The following is a 19,591-nucleotide window of genomic DNA, read 5'->3' as shown; positions in this document are numbered from 1 at the left end:
TATCGACATAATATAAGCGATTGTCCCTCTCCAACCCCAACTGGGGTAGTAGGTAGCTCTAGTAAGAGATAATTTTTAATTAGTCCGAGAACTACTTATCGTAGCATATCTTATGCCAAATATAGTAGAAGATTTTTATGGGATGAATATTGGCGATGAATATGAGTTGGCATCGGAGGGTTTTCTGTATACTACTAAATCTATGAAATATGACTTTATTTTTATTATTAGTGATGGATCTCAATAATTAGATTTTTTATTTACCTATTTGTTTAATGTCGATTTATGTTAATATGAATTTTGATTTGAATAATGTTGGTGTCTCTGATCTCATAATGGATAATGCTTTGGATTTATCTTTAATCGATAACTATTTTGGAAAATATCTAATAATGAGACATCTCACCTTCCTAATGATAACATTAGATAGAAATTGCAATGTCAATGGCAACTATCAACTAAATAAGTTAGATGCATCATATTTATCCGAATATTTTATAAAATATTTTATTTATTTACGATCGAATATGAAAAACTCATATGAGAGAGGGGCTTACTAATTTGGGTGTCGATCGAAAATTTTCTCCCAACTTCGATCTTTACATATGTGGAACTTCATAAGCTTGACATTTTCACATCGAAAATACTTCGAACAATATTACATATATGAGTCCAGATTATGTTGATGGTTGACGATTTTGATGTCGTCTTTAGTTTGTTTAATATGTCCTTAATAATAATAAGATTAAAACTATAGATTAAATCAATCGTCAATTTTATTAGGTTAAATAGATATGGACGAGATATCTATTCCGTAACGATATGATATCTATTATCATCGAGTAATAACAACGGGATATATATTTCGTAATAGAAATAATAATAGATATTATATTATTATAAATCGTAATCATGAAGATGAATGTTGAGTATATTAAGGAACTGACAACAAAAAAATGAGTTTACATAAAATCAGTTTTCTTTGGAAAGAAAAAGGAAACGTTAAGCATAGAAACATTTTAGGATAAGTGTTTTGCTCGGCCACGAGAAACACTTTTAGGAAGCGACGGCGAAGCAAAACGTTTTAATCAATCGGACGGCTGGGATCCATTTAGTGTCTCGTAATAGCCGTTTCATTTCGCTTTTGTCGCTGTCTTTATTACATACACACAAACATATTATTTTCGTTTGAGTCTCTTTCAGTATCCCAAATCCCTCGATCGGCCTCCTATCGAATTAAGCAGCAAAAGAAGGGAAAAGCATAGCGGCCGCCACCGCATCCTTTCTATCTCCCAAAACCCTAATCTCCGATCGCCGCTACCGGAACCCTAACACCGGAGCAATGGTTCGCTCTCCGCCTTCCTCTCAATCTGGCCGCACGTGTTAGGTTTTGGAATTCTCGAGTTTTGGGAAGGTTTCCGTCGTTTCTTATACCCTCGACTCCGTTCGTTCTGGTCAGTCTATGTTTGATGGAGGATTTCAACTATCGGATTCCTCTCGGATTTTGACGGGTTTTTTTTTTTTTGCTATAGAGTCTTGCTTCGATTTGGATCTGCCGTTTCACGGCCATTTAATCGGATTCCTTTCCTAATAGGTTAGGTTCTTCTGTTTAGTAGCGGGTTGCTGATTGTGATTGATCGTTTTTTGTTTTTGTGCTCTTTAGATGGGAAGAGGAGGAAGGGACAGACTGAACAACGAGCACACGTCGAGGCTTGAGGAGAAGGAACGTCGAACTGGGTGGGGCGTCGCCCCGCCCTCCAGACACCTGTGGGTCGGGAACTTGAGCTCTCACGTGACGCAGAACACTCTATACGAGCATTTCTTGAGGTTTGGGGATATTGAGAACATAGCTTATATGCCTGGCAGGAGCTATGCGTTTGTGAACTATAAGAAAGAGGAAGATGCTGTTATCGCATTGAGAGGGCTTCAGGGTTCCATTGTCGCCGGAAATTCTCTTAGAGTCGAGTTTGCAAAGGGGGTTAGTCATGAAAATCCCTGTCCGTTCCCAAATTTGCATTGCTTTAAGGTTTTGGGATCCACATGTACTTTGGAGCCATGTATTGCTTTATGCTCGACCTTTATCGCATAGGATCTAACAAAGAAAAGTTCCACTAAATATGCAAATCTATCAAATAATTCAAGCGTAATTTAAAATGTCTAGTGACTTTTTAGTATAGGTTCAAATAATAAGAGTTATTACATTTCATATAATCAATCATAATCGGCTTTCAGCATTCTTAATGATCGGTTGCAGTATAATTGCCATTCAATAGAACTACGTGACCTGAGCTCTTTTCTGTTTGGCATCATTTTTCATGATTCTCCGCTTCGATGTCTCCATTGAACTTGCATGTCCAATTTGCTACCGTTGTGATGTCTTCGGTTCTCTGAGATACATTGATTATTGTCAGAACTTTGAAATGCACATGTATGCTAAGATTGCATGCGCTTCAAGTGGCAAGCATGTGGTGATGAAAAATAAATGAAAATATTATAATTTGAGGAAAGTAAGAAATACAAAATGCATTTAAAAAGGTCAGCCACCTCAGTGCATGGCTCACTTTGTCTTTTTTTTCCCTTTCTCCTTCCCTCTTAAATTGCATGTGTCAAATCTTCCAAGTTTAACATCTCATGATCCTTAAAACTCATTACCATAGGCTGGTTTAATTCTTCAAAGTTTGATTTTAATTCTAATGGGATGTGGAAACTTTAATCAGCAGGTCATTATCAACTAGTGTGATCAAAAGCAAGCACAATAAAGAGAATTGACGATATGGAACAAACAAAATTATAAAGAAGCTGCTACTAATGTTTGATACACATTGTTGCAATCTGCTGCTCCATGTTTACTAGCATTCCACATCATATAATGGTGATATTTGGCATAGATTAACTTGATTTAGTTTTAAGAATTTCCTCAACAAATGCTTTTGTGTTATAAAGGCATTAAGATAAAATCTTCTTGTCGACTGAAACAGTCATCTATTTTAATGTAGCATTAAGACATCAAGCCGATAAATTATTGGTGTTGCTATAGAAAATTTACTTATGAAATAACGTACCACACTTATCAATTTGTATATGAAGCATGGTCCCTTAGGAACATGATTATAAATAGGTAGGTAGTTTCTGAATGAAATTAGTCAACATAGCTCCCTGTCCGTAGCAAACTATGTTATATTCAATGAATTTCACTAGTTCAGGAGTGCGGTTTGTTTCTATAAATATGTGGAGTTTAAGAGAGAGATCGTAACGCATCTATGAATGGTAGCTCAAAATTCTAACTACAAGAAATGTTTTCTAGTCTCGAATAATTACTGAAATTGCACATATTTTACATTTCTGGTGCCCTTCCATATATTTATCTAATCTTCCATCTTCAACTTTATTTATTTGCGAGGAAAATTGTTTGTCACCTCTGAAAAAAATAATGAAAGAACTTTAGATTCTCACCAAACTAGCTGAGTCTGTTTAATTCAATCTAATAGAAAAAGCAAGGATAATGAGTCTCTGCCTGAATTTTTATCTATTATGATTTCAAAAAGTCTCCTATATGTTTTATCAAGTGCTTTTTTTTAATCTAAGGACTCAGATTATTACATGCTTTTTTAGTAGATGAAACTAAGAACTAAGAGGTATAAGTAGACATTTCAATTAAATAATAAGAAAATTATGTATATTTACAGTGTCCCATTAAATCGGTTGGAACATCTTCCAGAATCAAACACATCTATCCTGCTACTGTTAACAACTTTGTTTTTTCCCCAAGAGAGAATTTATTGTCCATCTGGCACCTATGCAAACAGTTTTAAAATGAAGCCCTATTGTTCACATTTAAAACTCATTTCAGGTTGCACTTATGTTATTCATATGAGTAAACAGATGTTCCCATTTTCAAGCAAATGATTTGCCATAATTTGAGAATGCTACAATATTGTATAATGAAGTAGCCACCACCATCTTACTCATATTGTCCTTTCTATGTAATGTATGTTGACCTTTTCCTTATCACCTCACCCTGTACTCTCTTCATTATGGAAGACTGAGTTTAATCACCTGGCAAGTTCCATCAATCTTGGGTGCAAGGATTTTTGGAAGATGATTTGAACTCTAGAGTTTTGTAGGATGGTGGTTGGATAATGTTTAGTTGCTTCCATCACATTCTGATGCTAACATCATACAATAACTAAAGTGTCTCTAAACTTACTTGGATCATTGTGGAAAAATAAATCCATAACATGAAATATTGAAGATTCTTTCATGAGTCAGAGCTCTCTGCTGAATCATTATCTAACCATTTATATTAAATTTGTGGCATTGCCATGTGAGCTTGATCAGTCAAATTATTCACATCCATACAGGGGAAGGTACATCATTGGGTAATTGGTTTTTATGGCAGCTCTTCCATGATGCGTTAAAAATATGAGTGGTCCTTAGCACAATAATGTTGTGGGCCTTGTGGCTATATCCATATCACCATTAATGGAAAAAACAGTAGTGTTTAAGATTCTCTAGAATGATTCAAGATAATGGAGGTTGAAGCAATATTATAACATGTGTTCCACATTTAATGTGTTTGAAGAAGCATATAGTCATGATTAGAGGATTTCATTTTTCCTTTTCCTTGATAAGAACTTGATGTTCAGCAAGACCACGTGACTTTCTTGCTGCGTGTTTGATCTTTTAGTAAGAATGAGACCAGCCCTAGCAAATGATAGGAAAGCTCGTCCATTTTGTCAACATATATTTTTTTATCTCCATGCTTTATGGATCCTGCTACTGAATGGTTAATAAACATCACCTACAAAAAATTGTGCAGTTGGATGAAATTGTTAATATGTATGTTTATATATATATATGTATGTATATATATATATATATATGTATATATATATATATTTATATATATATTTATATGTATATATACATATACATATTTTCATTTGTGAATAATTAGGTGCAGCCTTGATAAAGAATAAAACTCTAAATGGTTGAATATGTTTAAACGAGATTTATAGATGCTGTAGGTAAATGAGGTGAGTTAATTAATAGTAGCAGCACAAGTAAAGATGAAGGAAAGCTTAGAAGGTTATATGAAAATATTATATTAAGTTATGAATACTCTTTTAACTGCAACACTGCCTTGTATGATGCCCAATGGCAGAAAAAAGATTTATGTAGTCAATCTCAGATAGTTTGGACATTATAGACTTGTTGTTGTTATGAATTTTCTGCAGTTTGATAATTGCTTGAAACTAGTTCAATTTTTTGTTTCCTGTTCCAATTCTTCTGGAATATCCTTTCAGTTAGGTGATAGAAGGTGCATGATCTTAATTCTGAGAAGATTGGTTACTGCTTTAACAATTAACATATTACTATTGGACACAACAACCAGATCCTCTGTATAATCGGTTCCTCAGAGGCTGTTGATTTAGCCTACTCATGTGGTCTGGAAGGGAGCTATCCTTTTCAACCAGCCCTACTGTATCACCTGCATGTTGTTCTTGTCGTGCTAACTGGACAAGTACTTGTCATTGTTCCAATATGATGTGTATACTAATTCACCATCTTGAAACTTGTTATTTGTACACTACAACCTGCTTCTTGCTTGTGTCCAATGTGGTTTATCTACCAGCTCATATAATAATATGTACAGAAATTCTTCCTTTTGTTACTTGTTTCCCAGCTACAGAATTTTCTTCAATGTCTTGTAGAGGTTGAAAGGGGCCTTACTTCTTTTTACATTTAGCAATATCCTAGGCTTCGCAGAAATAAGTTATAGTCATTTTTAAAATTTATAAAGTATGCACATGACTAATGTACTACTAACTTTTCTAGTAGTACTTATAATAAACATTTGCATAACCTGGTCGAAGCACAGGATTCTCTGGTTTGCACCAAAAGCATGTTTGGTCGTGAGACTGTATTTTATTTATAATATCAATTATGAGACATAGTATAGGACTTGTAAAGGCAAAAAAGGTGAAATAGAATATAAGCTGTACATGCCAGTTATGGTGGATTACAAAATGGCATTCTAAGTTCTGAATGATCTTCACATGATGTTATTATAAAATGCTGCAATTTATCTCCTATACCATTCGAGAAGTTTAGTACCATTAACTTGTAGCTTTAAAATACCTACAGGTGAATGTAATATCCCTGCAGCCTAAACTTCACTAAGAATAATGTGAAGTGGTTGCAAGATACTGTGAACATTATTGAACTGATTGAATGACAACGTAAAATGTCAGCAATAACAACTATCGAAAGCTCACATCATTTTGTTTGCTGGAATTTGAGTCCACAGAATTCTTGTCACCCTAATGTGAAGTATGGATTATTGTTTTTCTACTAATTCTAATAAGCTAAATCTGAAGAAACTACATGTATGTTTTTACTAAATTGTTTCCAGGTGTTTCAAAAAGGGCCACAATGTGACATCTACACATCATGAAAGCTTCTTAGGTGCCATAAAAATCCATTTTGTTATTTGTTGTAAACACTTCCTAGGTCTTTCTTTCTCTCTCTTCAGACCATCATTTGAACTAACTTACTCACCTAATCAGTTTTGGATGATCTGTTTAATCCTGTGTAAAGGTATATTAACCACAAGACTTCAGCAGAAAAAAATACTGGTTAAATATAAAAGCCATCAAATTACAATTTTTTTCTTATGAACTCTTCTTGGGTTTTCCTTTTATTTCCCTCATGCTATAACTTCAATCAACTCACCTTACATAAACAGTTCTTGTGTTTTTATGGATGGTCCATTTAATCCTTACATATACTGCAAGACTTCACCAAGAACAATCCACATGAAGTCTGCAAGAAGTTTTGGATTGGTAGTTGTTAATGTCTTGTGACTTATAAAGCCTGTCATCTTATTATGTTCAAGAATTGATACTTCTACTCTTTCTGCTACAGTTTAAACAAGATGTGAAACTCATTTTTTGGAAATACACCATGTTGGGTGGCAGTTTCCTTTGTTAATCTTGAAGTTTAAAAGCCAAATATTTTTGCATAACAATTAGCCAACATATATTCTGTATGTGAGTAAACCATGCATCACATTGATTTCTGTGATCAGCAAAAGGTGCTGTAAGAAGTGGCATGTTTCTTTAAACAAGTTGTTATTGAAATTAAAGTAATGAAAGTCCTGATTGCTCAATACATTAGTCATGTGTTACAGCTAAATTCTAGCCAAAGGGAAATGCCATCTTAAACACAATTAAATTGTTACATAACTAATATGGAATCCATATTCAGAACTTCATGTTAGATTCACATGCGAGAATGGTGGACACGTAGATCAGTGACATTTATCATTTATGGTTGGATAGATGAAGTGTATGGACTTTGAAGTTACAAGTTTAATCATAACAGGTTGCAAATTCTACTAAAAAATGCATGATCTGTGTGTCAAAGATGAGGTGGCTCAGCAGAGATTTCTTTAAGGATGAGAACCATATGCATGTGTTAGCCCTTGACAGGCACCTTGGGATCTGCCAAAGCTCATTTAGACCCAGACCGACCCTCCACTCAACCAACTTTGATGGTGAGTGACTTGAGATAATATGAGGCTGTTAATGTGTTGAGAGATCCTGAATAGTGGTGGTGCTTGTTTTTCTGGAGAGGTGTAAGGAATTGATGAATATGATTAACAAGGAAGTTTGTTTGCCCTTGACAGGCACCTTGGGATCTGCCAAAGCTCATTTAGACCCAGACCGACCCTCCACTGAACCAACTTTGATAGCGAGTGACTTGAGATAATATGAGGCTGTTAATGTGTTGAGAGATCCTGAATAGTGGTGGTACTTGTTTTTCTGGAGAGGTGTAAGGAATTGATGAAGATGATTAACAAGTTTGTTTGTTTGAAAACAATTGAGAAAAGGCTGTAAGCTAGATGGCCCGAATCATAGAACTAACTGATATTTGGTATAAATTTTGACAGTTGAGGTTATTCACATTCACAATTGACTTACATTATTTATCTAATTTTCCCATTGTTTTCTTTGCTTTTATTTTAGTATGGGTAGCTGATGATCATCTTTATTGGACAATAGATTAATAGATATGTGGATTATCTTCTATCAAATAATTTTGGGACCCTTGTCCAGAAGATGTATAATTTAATTGAAATAGAATACCAAAAATTGATTTGATGTGAATCTCATCATACAGAAAAGTAAATTTGTTGTTTGAGCTTAACTGACCTGCCCAAATACGTTCATCTATTGTTTCTTTTGTTATTTATGTTCCTTAAGGTTACATGAATAACTCTAAACTCTACCATGGTTGATGTTGTTGTATAGTTATTGCATAACTTGTTAACAATGAAAAGTTTCACTTGTGAAATAGTTACTTCTTGATTTGCAGTGATCAATTCCAAATGTAGATTTAGCTTCAGTATAAGGGTGGTACACCATATTATTCTTTTCATGATTAAAAACTTGTCGCAAACAATTTACTCAATCATATTTCGCAATGGGTCTTTGACTAATAGGTTTTCTTTATAAAACGGGTCCATATTGAAGATTTTCTGTCTTAAGTCATCTGTCATCAATAAGGGAAGGGAAGAAAACAAAAAAAACAAAAGAGAAGATAACATGTTCACACCTCAAGATATTGATAATGAGTTCTAGGTTTAGTTTAAAAAGTTCGTTATCACTTGTTGACATCTGATGTATCTTTTTCTTTCTTTCACTTTCAAGAATTTAGTAAGGTTAGGCTGTCTACATTTCTTCTTAATGCTTGTGCCATCATTTGGCACGATGAATGATAAAGATACATATTATTGTAAGTGATATTGCCAAAAGTGTGTTAACGCATTTTGCTTTTAGACTAAACCTTTAAGATCCTCTGGTCCTCTGCTAAGTTAACTCATGATGTTCCAACTACGTAAATTAGTTTCTTTACTTAAGAAAATGAGATAGAATATCTAGACATGCTGTTTGTAGAAGAATTAGGGTATTGACAAGCATAAATTAAGCTAGCCAGTATTTTGAATGATGGTAGATTGACAGCTACATGAGTTAAAATCTTGTTGTAAGATCTGTAGGATGAGATTCTGCTTTCACAGTGCAGCATCTGATCTACTGATGGTAAAAGAGATGGAGAGAGAGGATTTGTAAGATCACTACTTCCTGAAAAATAGAGTTGTGGTTGGCTGTTTGTGAATTATGGCATTCATTTTTTAGTAGAATTGATTCCACGATTCTGTGCTTTATGAGGTTTCCTGAATCTGAGAATTATTTGATTTATGTGATTTATTTGGGGTATACTTTGACAGTTTGAAGTCTAATTGTCCATAACTATTGAAGCTAGCCAGTTGGCTTTTGCAAAAGCTTCTTCATATGCTTTATTTGGTAATCTGGTGTGGTATGCATTCACAAGTTCTGGATTTTTTGACCATTCACATTGCTGCAAATCAGGAATATATATTGTCTCTGGTCTTGTTTGAGAACCCTTCTTTGATCATCTTGATCAATTGAGGAATTCAATCTCAAGCAGTTCACTTTGTCAAAGTCTTAAGTTGAGTGTCAGTCTTTTTTTTTTCTTTTCTATATTTCTAGGGTTCTAAATATACAACAACAAGTCACAGTATCCCAAATATTTGGGGCCAACTATATGGATCTTTTGCTACCATTGAGCTTCATACAAAGCTAGGGTTCTAAATATCTGTTATATAAACTTTTGCTTAAAACTGTCAGGTGTTAACTTTTGTATATATGCAACAATATTGATATACTCAAAGTCCGGGTAACTACTTTGTATATCTGGTAATTTTTTGTTAGGTGCATAATATTACTGTCAATATCCAACACTGCGAGTCTACAAAGCTTAACTTATATATTTTTAGTATTCATTTATCTCAGAAAATTCAATTACAGGACAGGGCTTCAGTATCATCACAGGATGATGGATATTCACAACTCGAGGAAAGATATTCTATTGAACGGGGAGAACCACTGTTCCGAAGAGATGTAAGAGCACATCGCCAGAGTCCCGAAAAATCACATGAGAAGAATAAGGGAAGTAGAAGTACAGAGCCTAGTGAAGTGCTGTGGATAGGGTTCCCAGTGTATCTCAATGTTGAAGAAGAAGCTTTAAGTAGGGCTTTTTCACCATTCGGTGAAATTGAGAATATCGCTACATTTCCTGGTCGCAGTTATGCCTTTGTTCGGTACCGAAGTATAGTTGCAGCTTGCAGGGCTAAAGAAGCTCTTCAAGGAAAGCTATTTAACAATCCCCGTGTGCACATATGTTTTGCCAGAAGTGAGTTCTCAACAGAGTCTGGAAGAAACTCTAGCAGTGCTCCCATTCTGCCACATCTGAAACCGAATTACCAACCTGGTCTGAGTGGTCAAAGTCCTGAACCTTCTTCCCACTGGGGTAGAGGCTTTGATAGCCATATAGGAGAGTTTCCAATAGCGTCTCCTCAAGATGCAAGTTTTATACGACCTGGAGATGCAAGTTTCACTGGTTTTGAAGGAAACAGTTCTATACGACCTGGTGCAGGTCCAGGGTCCATTTTTACTGGTGATATTGAACATAACAGATTGCAAGAATTGGGTTCAGAAAGGAGGATGTCAGAAGAACTTTATGAGCGTTACAGAAATAGTCCTGCAGCAGAAAGACATGGCCGATGGCATGATGTTCCTTTTGAGAGACTGCAAAGAACTCCACCACTTGATGATTCATGGGGTGTAGAGGATCACACTTTTCCATTAACTAAGAAGCCAAAAATAGACACATTTTCTGACAAAGAACTTCCTGAATATCCATTCTCTGACATGGAACAAGGAAAACGTGATTTTGGCCTGCCGAAGTTCTCCCCAAATTTGCCATATGGTACTGCCTATAATAAAAGTTTTGAGTCTGTTCCTTTTGATCACAAAGGGGCACCTCAACATTTGAGGACTATAAATGGTCCACTTGCAGATAGTGATGAATCATGGAGAATGCTTGATAGTTCAAGTGCAGGCCCTGGTCCTTTACCTTTAAATGCAGCCAAGCTACAAAGACCAAGCCCTGAGCTTCATCAGCCTCCACGGATTCTAGAATGGAAGTGGGAGGGAACAATAGCGAAGGGAGGCACAACAGTTTGTCGGGCTCGTTGCTTTCCTGTGGGGAAGGTCCTTGATTTTATGTTGTAAGTTGCACGCCATATTGCTTTGGTATTTTTGAGATTTAGTTGGTTTTATAACTTAAGCAAAGCAATAATAGTTAAGTTTGAAGCAATTCTGTTAAACAACCTATTTCTTTACACTTTATATTTGCTGATCAGATTTCATATTTGTACTCAGTTTTTCACAACCTATTTCTTTGCTTGATTATGTGCTTCTCTACTATACAGTTTATTATGTTCCATTCCTCATTACATCGTTGCTTTATATTAAAGAACTCTTCTGTTTGCTAAACCTAGTTAAGGTTAATGACCACCACTATTTTGTTTTTAATTTTACACGTTACCTTTATCTCATTAATTATTATTTGCAGACCAGAGTTCTTAAACTGCACTGCAAGAACAGGCCTTGATATGCTTGCAAAACATTATTATCAAGCAGCTGGTACTTGGGTGGTGTTTTTTGTTCCAGAAACTGATGCAGATATAGTCTTCTACAATGAGTTCATGCATTATCTGGGGGAGAAGCAGCGCGCAGCTGTTGCAAAACTGGGTGAAAAAGTTACTTTGTTTTTAGTGCCACCATCGGATTTTTCTGAACAAGTTCTGAAAGTACCCGGAAAGGTGAGCATCTCTGGTGTAATTTTAAAGTTTCAACAGCCTGGCTCCAACTTTGGTTCTCTTCACCATCCTCTGGAAGCTGGAGAACCAAAATTGCCACCCCTTGTGCATCAGCCAAATGATGTTGTTAGACGTCATGAAGACACATCATTTGCAAAGCCTAAATCCCCTGATTTAAGGGCATTCTCTCAGGGAAAGAACTATTTTAGCCCATCATCAGGACTACTACCCCCACCTCCCCCTACTTTCCCACCACCACAGAAACGAGGTGACAATTTTCCTTATTCAGGATCTATGCATTCCATGGAAAAGCTACCTGACTATCACATAGAGAGCAGACAGGATCAACCTCAGCCCCCAAGTCCTGCAATATCATCAAAGTGGTCTAATCAAATGCACATTCCAACTTCTGATCATGGGGATTTTCCTCCCACAATGCCAAGTGCTGTGTCACATTTATCTAGTAATTCTGATGCAGAATCATACCTACTGGGAAATCATAAAGTTACACAAGGATCTGCTTCAAGCAATTATGCACCTGAAAGTTCAGGTCTTCCCACCCTTAATAGCAAGTACCCCACACAAGAGGGAACTAAACCCCAAGTTTCTTCAAACTTGCCACTTTCTCTACAACCAGAGCAACTTGCACAACTAGCAGTTCTTCTGGGGCAACAAAAACAAGCAGGCAAAGAACCAGCTTTATCAGCAGATGGTCAGACCAAACTGGCAAACTTGTTGCAGATTTCTAGTTCGCATGCCCAGTCTCCTGTGATGAGTGTCCAGGCCACGGATCCACATGCTCAGACCTCTACAACACATGCCTATTCTTCTTTACCTCCTAACTTGCTAGGTGCCCAACTCAACCAAGTGCCACAATACCAGCAGCATCCATCAAATGTTCCGGCAGTGCAACCAGTAGTAAACCCTGGACAACAAAATAATCAGCAAGCACCAAATAACTCTCGGGAAGACGCAGAAGCGGATCCCCAGAAGCGTTTGCAGGCAACTTTGCAGCTGGCAGCAGCTCTACTTCAACAGATCCAGCAACAATCAAAAACTGCCGATCAACATTAGACTGGAGAAGGTACACACTTTCTGCATTATCTTTTCTCGTAATTGTAGTTATTGCTGAATGAATAACTCAACTGAAGCTAAGATGCATGCATTTCCTAATCAATAATTTATGAGAACCTGGGATGTACACCTGAATGTGTTAGTTTGTTTTCATGCTATTACTGTTTCTCTCATAATTGAAATACAATTTTCATCCTTACAATATTACAGAGTCTTAATTAGTATAGGAAAGAATATTCAAATAGAAATTGAATCAGGAAAAGGGAAAAAAAAGAGAGAGAACTTTCATGCTGACCTTATTAGCAAGCTAATGATTCCTTACAATCTTAGATGCTTTTAATTTTTATTTTGACTTGGTCTGCATTTTTGTGTGTGGAAAGATTTCTCTTTTGTCCATTGTATCTTTGAATTTGATATATCCTCTCAGCTTATTCAGCCATTATACATTGTTTCTTGTGTTCATATATTATCCCTCAAATTATTGAACATTTCTATGCTTTGGAATTACTTTTCTTTTGACTGTAAATTGTTTTGTTTGAGCTTCATATAATGAATAGAGCACCTTTTATTAGATTGGATGTAATAATAAGTACTTGGAGTTCTTATTCAATGGTATAAATTATTGAAGGGAAGTTTCCTTTTCCCTGGTTTCATGAAGAAATCCAATTTTGATCTTTATCAACATTTTCCAAATATGAATGAACATACTGAACTTCACTCAGGATCAGTATCAGATTATTGGTATATATACCTCCATCTGGTATTGGTGTCATCATAACAAAGTTCTGATCCTCCACTATATGAAACTTTATGGCGAGTGGCACATAATGTCAGATGTTCAGTAATGGTCTCAATTTTATGATAAAGCTTAAACCTGGAAAGATAAGAGATGGAGAGGTAAGAATGACTGTTTCATGGATGGAAATGCATCTATTGGTATGAACTTGATCAGTCTTCCCAGATGCATTGGTCGTAACTCAAATAGTTCTCTACAAACTACAATGCATTTACATGAAAGTTGAGATAGAATTATAGAAAATACAAATATTTTCCTTGATAATCAGATGCAACAGGAAACATTAACAAAATGTAGATAACCTCTATCACTTCCAAAGTGTCCCAACAAATGTACTAATGAAAGCAGAAGATGACAAGATCACAAACTATTAATCATGGAGCACATATACTAACGGTTAAACAAATAACTGATTACCTATTCAAATTCACTTGTTGACCACATCATGCTTCAGCATTAACTAGAACAAAACATTGAAGTAACTAAATCTCTTCCAAAAATCTGAGAAGCAGCAACTAAGTACAGTAACGTACTGTGCATCTATGAGAATTTATTATAAGCTCCATCTCCAACTCTGCCAGTTGGTTCACCTCAGCTTTAGAAATGCACAACAAAACAATATTATTTGATATATGTACAACATTAATAGTTTTAGAACTACTGCAACCAGATTCTTTGGTATCCCTTGCATACGATCCATCCATTTTTATTGTTTTTTGGCATATTAATCCTCCATTTTATATTCTGCACATAAATCTTTGAACCTTGTTATTTTATGAAACTCCATATCCTCTTCAATCATGAACATTAGTTAATCTGTCAACTGTCTTCTCATCCTAAACTATAAAAAAAAATCTTTTATCCCTTGGGTACAACGTTCCTCAGCTTGTGACTTGACCAAAGGGGGTTTTTTTTCGAAATGAAAACTTCTCCAAGAGAAGGACAAGGGTAGTGAGGATAGAGATAACTACTTTCAATGCCAAATGGATAAATAATTCTTAAACAGTAAAAGTGTCCTATTGATGACCTAACATTGTTAGTGGAATATACTTGTAATATTCCATTAGACAATCCTTATATTGGACATACACTGTTAATAAGCCTTTCATGGGATAGGCTCTATTTTTCCCTCTTCCATTCTCCAGCCAAAAGGCCATGTTATCCATTATCCCTTTTGTATATATCATACATGTATATTTTAGTTCTGGTCAAATGCAAGTAAGAGTTCTGGATTATTAAGTAAAAATGATGGAGCACTCCTTTGTGAAAAAAAAAATATATCAACGAATTTTCTTATCATATTTGATCAATTCTTCTGTTTTGAAGAATAACATGTACTGAGCTCTTCAGAAAGAGCAAGGAGCAATCCCTCTCACATGCTGACACCTTTAACTCATATTTATTTGATGCATTGAGAGAATATATTGGATGGTCCAATATAAGCAACTATTCAACATAAATCAAGATTCTTTATATTGGCCAGACCAGTCTGTTTATCTACTAACTGGTATTCACTAGTCCAACCTGGTATCAGTATCAAAATGTGGATCTCGATACCAGTACATATATTTTTATTGCTTTTTAATTTAGTTCAACCACATTCTGAGATATGGATCTGTATGCGATCCAGTATATGGTAATGTACCGATTTCATAGGTTACTGAAACGGGTATCAAATTGGCATTAATTTCCTTGGCGTAAATTTGTAAATGGAACATTATTAAGAACCCAACATCTGACATGCATTCCATAGACAATAGTTAATAAAGACGGCACTGCATCAGTTAGAAACTCACTGGCCCATCGGTAAAGCTTGGAAACACAACTGGATTGTTGCATTCAACTCAAGATAAAACTACTTTTGGGGACATGAAGAAACATCACATTTGGCGCTTTATTCTAAATAGAGTGGTGGTATCACACATGGTAATGGAAATAGGTTCTGTTCATGGACATGGAGTATCACCCAAAAGAGAATTATCCATCAATACTGATCTTGTTTCCCTAGTTGGCAAGCCAAAACTATGGCAGGAGTCTCGTTCACTGGGTTTGTGTGTTTTTTATAATACCAAATGAGATCCTTTTGAAATCAACAAATCAATTAAATACTCATCAAACATGGCAGTTGTCTTTCACATCCTTGCATCATATATTATACATCAAAAAATGTATAATTGCATAGCGTGCTAAGATACATCACTCTACTTTACAGAAAACATGCACCTCTAGTTATGTAATATTTTTGCCTGATATATAACCATATTGCCCCAAGGAGGCTCCTATTCCATCGAAATCCCATGGCAAGTGGTCTGCATGTCATAATCTTAGCTTTATCTGTTACTATCATATTTCTATGAGCTGTTCCAGTCTAGTATTTGGATTTCTCATTTGGAGCTCTTGGATGGTTGATTTGAGTAAGATTGAAGATGACTAAATTATTTAATTTAATAAACATATCAGGCCAGCTTAGGTCCATGATTAGCATCGAAGTAACAATCTATTCTGGTTTGAGTTACAAGTATAGCTCAGGCTATTTAGGAACAAATAAGAGTATTACAATGTCAACATATTTTGAATGCTTGCATTTGTTTTCAGCAACCAAATGATAGTGGTGGCTAATGAGCGGCAACATGGATTACAAAAAGATAGGAGGCAGATGGGAGGATAAGTGCAATAAAGAAAAGAAAATTCAAGACTTCGGAAGGAAAGAAAGGACTTGCACATGAATTTTTAAGTGCAATTTGTTGTCTTTATCGTACCCCTTTCTTTTACTTGTCCGGACAAGTATAAAATTGCCACTTGATGAGATTTAGAGGGTGAAGTTGGTACTCTGCATTTTCTGCAATCCTGCTTTTAGACGTGCAGTACAATGAACAAACTTGTTTCAGACCCTACCATTTTCTAGACATTCTTAGATGCACTTGGGAGGTCAACACCAAATAATTTACTTTTCATGATTTTTATGTGAGAAGCTTGTTAAATGAGTTCCTAATCTCACCAGCAGTATATCTTGCAGAAGCTCTTGCAAACTTCGTTGTTAATTTCGCAGATCATGCATGCTGACATCTTCAAGAATGATGGCCCGGCATTGTCTACCACCACCCGCTTGTAATATTTGGGCGATGGCGGCGGCAGCAGCAGCTGCTGAGACATGCACTTCAGAGACAGTTAAACTAGATAACGTCAGTGGAACTTTTTTGGTCCATGCTGTTGTTGAACTTAAAGCTACACTTCGATCTTTCATTATGGTTTATCAGGTATCAATCCATGTTCTCCCTAATCCTCTCTTTCACTTGTTATCAGAGAAGTGCCTGTGAGTGGCAAAGCCATCATTTTGATGCAGCTATGTTGTGTAGATACATTGTCTGCTGAATGAAACCCTAGTGTTTCCCATTCTGTATCTGCTTCTCGTGTATCGGAACTGAACGGCATGCTAACCAAATGTGGTGTCCAGATGCGGGCCGGTTCGGGGCCCAATTATGCTCCGGCCGGAGACGGCTCATGGGCCGACCTGACTTAGGTTTCTTTCCTAGTCGTCTTCGTTGCAGGAAAGCATGGACCGCTTTGATCCGATTTGGCTGTCCGAACCGGCTCATGGTCGGACTTGATATGGGTTTATTTCCTATCGTCTGTAATTGTTGCGTGTCGCAGGAAAGCATGAACCGCTACGCTCTGGGTCGTCGCTTTCTTCTACGCCATCTTTCTTTGCTTCGTTCCGTCGCAGCTCGTCCTTCATCTCCTTCGACCCCGACTCCGACCGATGATCCTGCAACTTCATATCCTTCGCCCCCGACTCCGACCGATGCTCCTGCAGGATCACAGACACGCTCGGTCTCCGATCTCGACTCTTGGCAGATGGCGTCCGACCTCCGTTCCTGCAACCAAATGCTCTTAGACGTGGGTCGAACCCGAGGCGTCGATGAAGCCCGCGCTCTCTTCGACCGAATGCCCCGCCGAGACCTGGTCACCCACACCACCATGATCACCCTCTTCCTCAAGGACGGCCGCCTCCCGCAGGCCGAGGCGCTATTCCGGCTGCTGCCGCATCGGAACGTCGTCGTGGAATCGGCGATGATCGATGGGTACGCCAAAGCTGGGAGAGTCGACGAGGCGCTGCGGGTGTTCGACGCGATGGCGGCCCCGAATGTGGTGTCCTGGACGAGCTTGCTTTCTGGGTACTGTCTGGTTGGGCGGATAGAGGAAGCAAGACGGATCTTTGATCGGATGCCGGTGAGAAATGTGGTGTCTTGGACAGCGATGGTGTTGGGCTATGCTCGGAATGGGTCGCTGACGGATGCTCGCGAGCTCTTCGACCAGATGCCGGAGAAAAATGTCGTCTCTTGGACCGCCATGATCAAGGGTTGCGTAGAACATGGTCGGATCACCGATGCCCGGGAGTTGTTCGACAGGATGCCGAATCGCAATCTGTACGCTTGGAACATAATGATCTCGGGTTATTTGGGCGACCATCGAGCGAGCGAAGCGATTCGTTTATTTCAGTCGATGCCTCACAGGAACGCGGTTTCTTGGACTATCATGGTGACCGGGCTTGCTCGAAATGGATTAACAGAGGAAGCACGGCAGTACTTCGAACAGATGCCAGCGCGGGATATTGCAGCGTGGAACGCGATGATCACTGCTTACGCTGACGAAGGTCTCATGAGCGACGCGAGGGCACTCTTCGATTCGATGCCCAAGAAAGACGTGGTGACATGGAACGCCATGATCGATGGGTATGCAAAGAAAGGCTGTCGAGATGAGGCCTGGAGGCTTTTCCTTCGCATGCTTCGCTTGCCAATGAAGCTAAACGAGGCTACTTTAACCAGCATCCTCGTCAACTGCGACAGCCATATCGAAGTTCGCGAGATTCATGGACTGGCCAGTAGGCTTGGTTTTGGCTCGGAGACTTCGTTGATGAATGCTCTGGTGAGCAGGTACTCCAGAACTGGTGACCTGACTTCAGCTCGGCATGCTTTCGATGGACTGGAAGCGAAGGATGTCATCTCATGGTCCTCGATGATTCTAGCTTACTCGAACCATGGATGTGGTCATCATGCACTGCCGGTGTTCGCCCAAATGTTGAGACATGGAGCCAGGCCTGATGGGATCATTTTTCTTGGGGTGTTATCAGCTTGCGGCCATGCCGGCCTCGTGGAGAAGGGTAAGAAGATGTTTAGCTCGATGAACAGCGTGCTTGGATCGGAACCGACGGCGGAGCACTTCTCGTGCCTGGTGGACCTGCTCGGCCGAGCTGGGCGCATCCAGGAAGCGATGGCTACGGTGACCGAGATGCCGGCGAGCGAGAGGGATGAGGCTGTGTTGGGAGCATTGTTAGGTGGATGCAAGCTACATGACAAGATAGAGGTGGCAAGCCATGTCGGTGAGGAGCTCATTGAGTTAGACCCATTGGGTTCCGGCGGTTATGCCCTCTTGGCCAATGTGTACGCACGGCACGGGAGGTGGCACGAAGTGGCACGCGTGAGGAAGAAGATGAAGGAGAGGAAGGTGAAGAAGGTGCCCGGTGTTAGCCAGATTGAAGTTGGCAAGAAGAATCATGTGTTCTTTGCGGGTGATCGGTCGCACCCCGAGGCGAGGGAAATTTACGAGATGCTGAGAGAGGAGCTTCTTCCACAAATGGAGGACATGGGCTGCTCGCAGGTGACTTCTGTGCTAACATGACTTCTATGTCTGACCTCCCCCACGAATCAAGAACACCATGGACCATAAGCTTCTTGAGCAGATTGGTTGCACACCTCAATGAGTTCATGCCATGTTTCACAGAAGATGAATCATCGGGCAAAGAGATCCTTCTCCCAAACCCTAAAAGACCAGCCACCGGGTAACAACAGACTCTAAGATGACGATGGCTTGCATATGTCACAGTCATCTCTTTCTTCTCTGGAAGAGAATTGGAGCATCGAGATGCTTCCTCCTCTTGGACCATCATGATGTCTGGAGTTATTCGAGAACTC

At 38.2% G+C, this 19,591-nt stretch overlaps 2 protein-coding genes across 9 annotated transcripts; both read left to right on the top strand.

The window, feature by feature from the left end:
- The first annotated feature begins 1,191 nt into the window (after positions 1-1,191).
- Positions 1,192-16,806, top strand: LOC135582189 (flowering time control protein FPA-like). 8 transcript variants are annotated; one of them, XM_065116344.1, is made up of 5 exons: positions 1,192-1,345; positions 1,664-1,978; positions 9,894-11,155; positions 11,503-12,833; positions 16,669-16,806. In XM_065116344.1, the coding sequence occupies exons 1-4, from the start codon at positions 1,343-1,345 to the stop codon at positions 12,821-12,823; spliced, it is 2,901 nt and encodes a 966-aa protein (XP_064972416.1). In that variant the 5' UTR covers positions 1,192-1,342; the 3' UTR covers positions 12,824-12,833; positions 16,669-16,806. The 8 variants fall into 8 exon arrangements, with proteins under 8 accessions (XP_064972416.1, XP_064972415.1, XP_064972413.1 ...); XM_065116343.1 differs by having other exon boundaries at positions 16,636-16,796; XM_065116341.1 differs by having other exon boundaries at positions 1,192-1,414; positions 16,636-16,796.
- Positions 16,742-19,430, top strand: LOC135618033 (pentatricopeptide repeat-containing protein At2g35030, mitochondrial-like). The gene is made up of 2 exons (XM_065118933.1): positions 16,742-16,876; positions 17,271-19,430. The coding sequence occupies exons 1-2, from the start codon at positions 16,742-16,744 to the stop codon at positions 19,296-19,298; spliced, it is 2,163 nt and encodes a 720-aa protein (XP_064975005.1). The 3' UTR covers positions 19,299-19,430.
- Positions 19,431-19,591: the final 161 nt, after the last annotated feature.

The sequence above is a fragment of the Musa acuminata genome, chromosome BXJ2-7, assembly GCF_036884655.1.
Source record: "Musa acuminata AAA Group cultivar baxijiao chromosome BXJ2-7, Cavendish_Baxijiao_AAA, whole genome shotgun sequence".
Taxonomy (NCBI): Eukaryota; Viridiplantae; Streptophyta; class Magnoliopsida; order Zingiberales; family Musaceae; genus Musa; species Musa acuminata.
The sequence above is the reverse complement of the archived record's forward strand: the minus strand, read 5'-3'. Positions and strand labels throughout refer to the sequence as shown.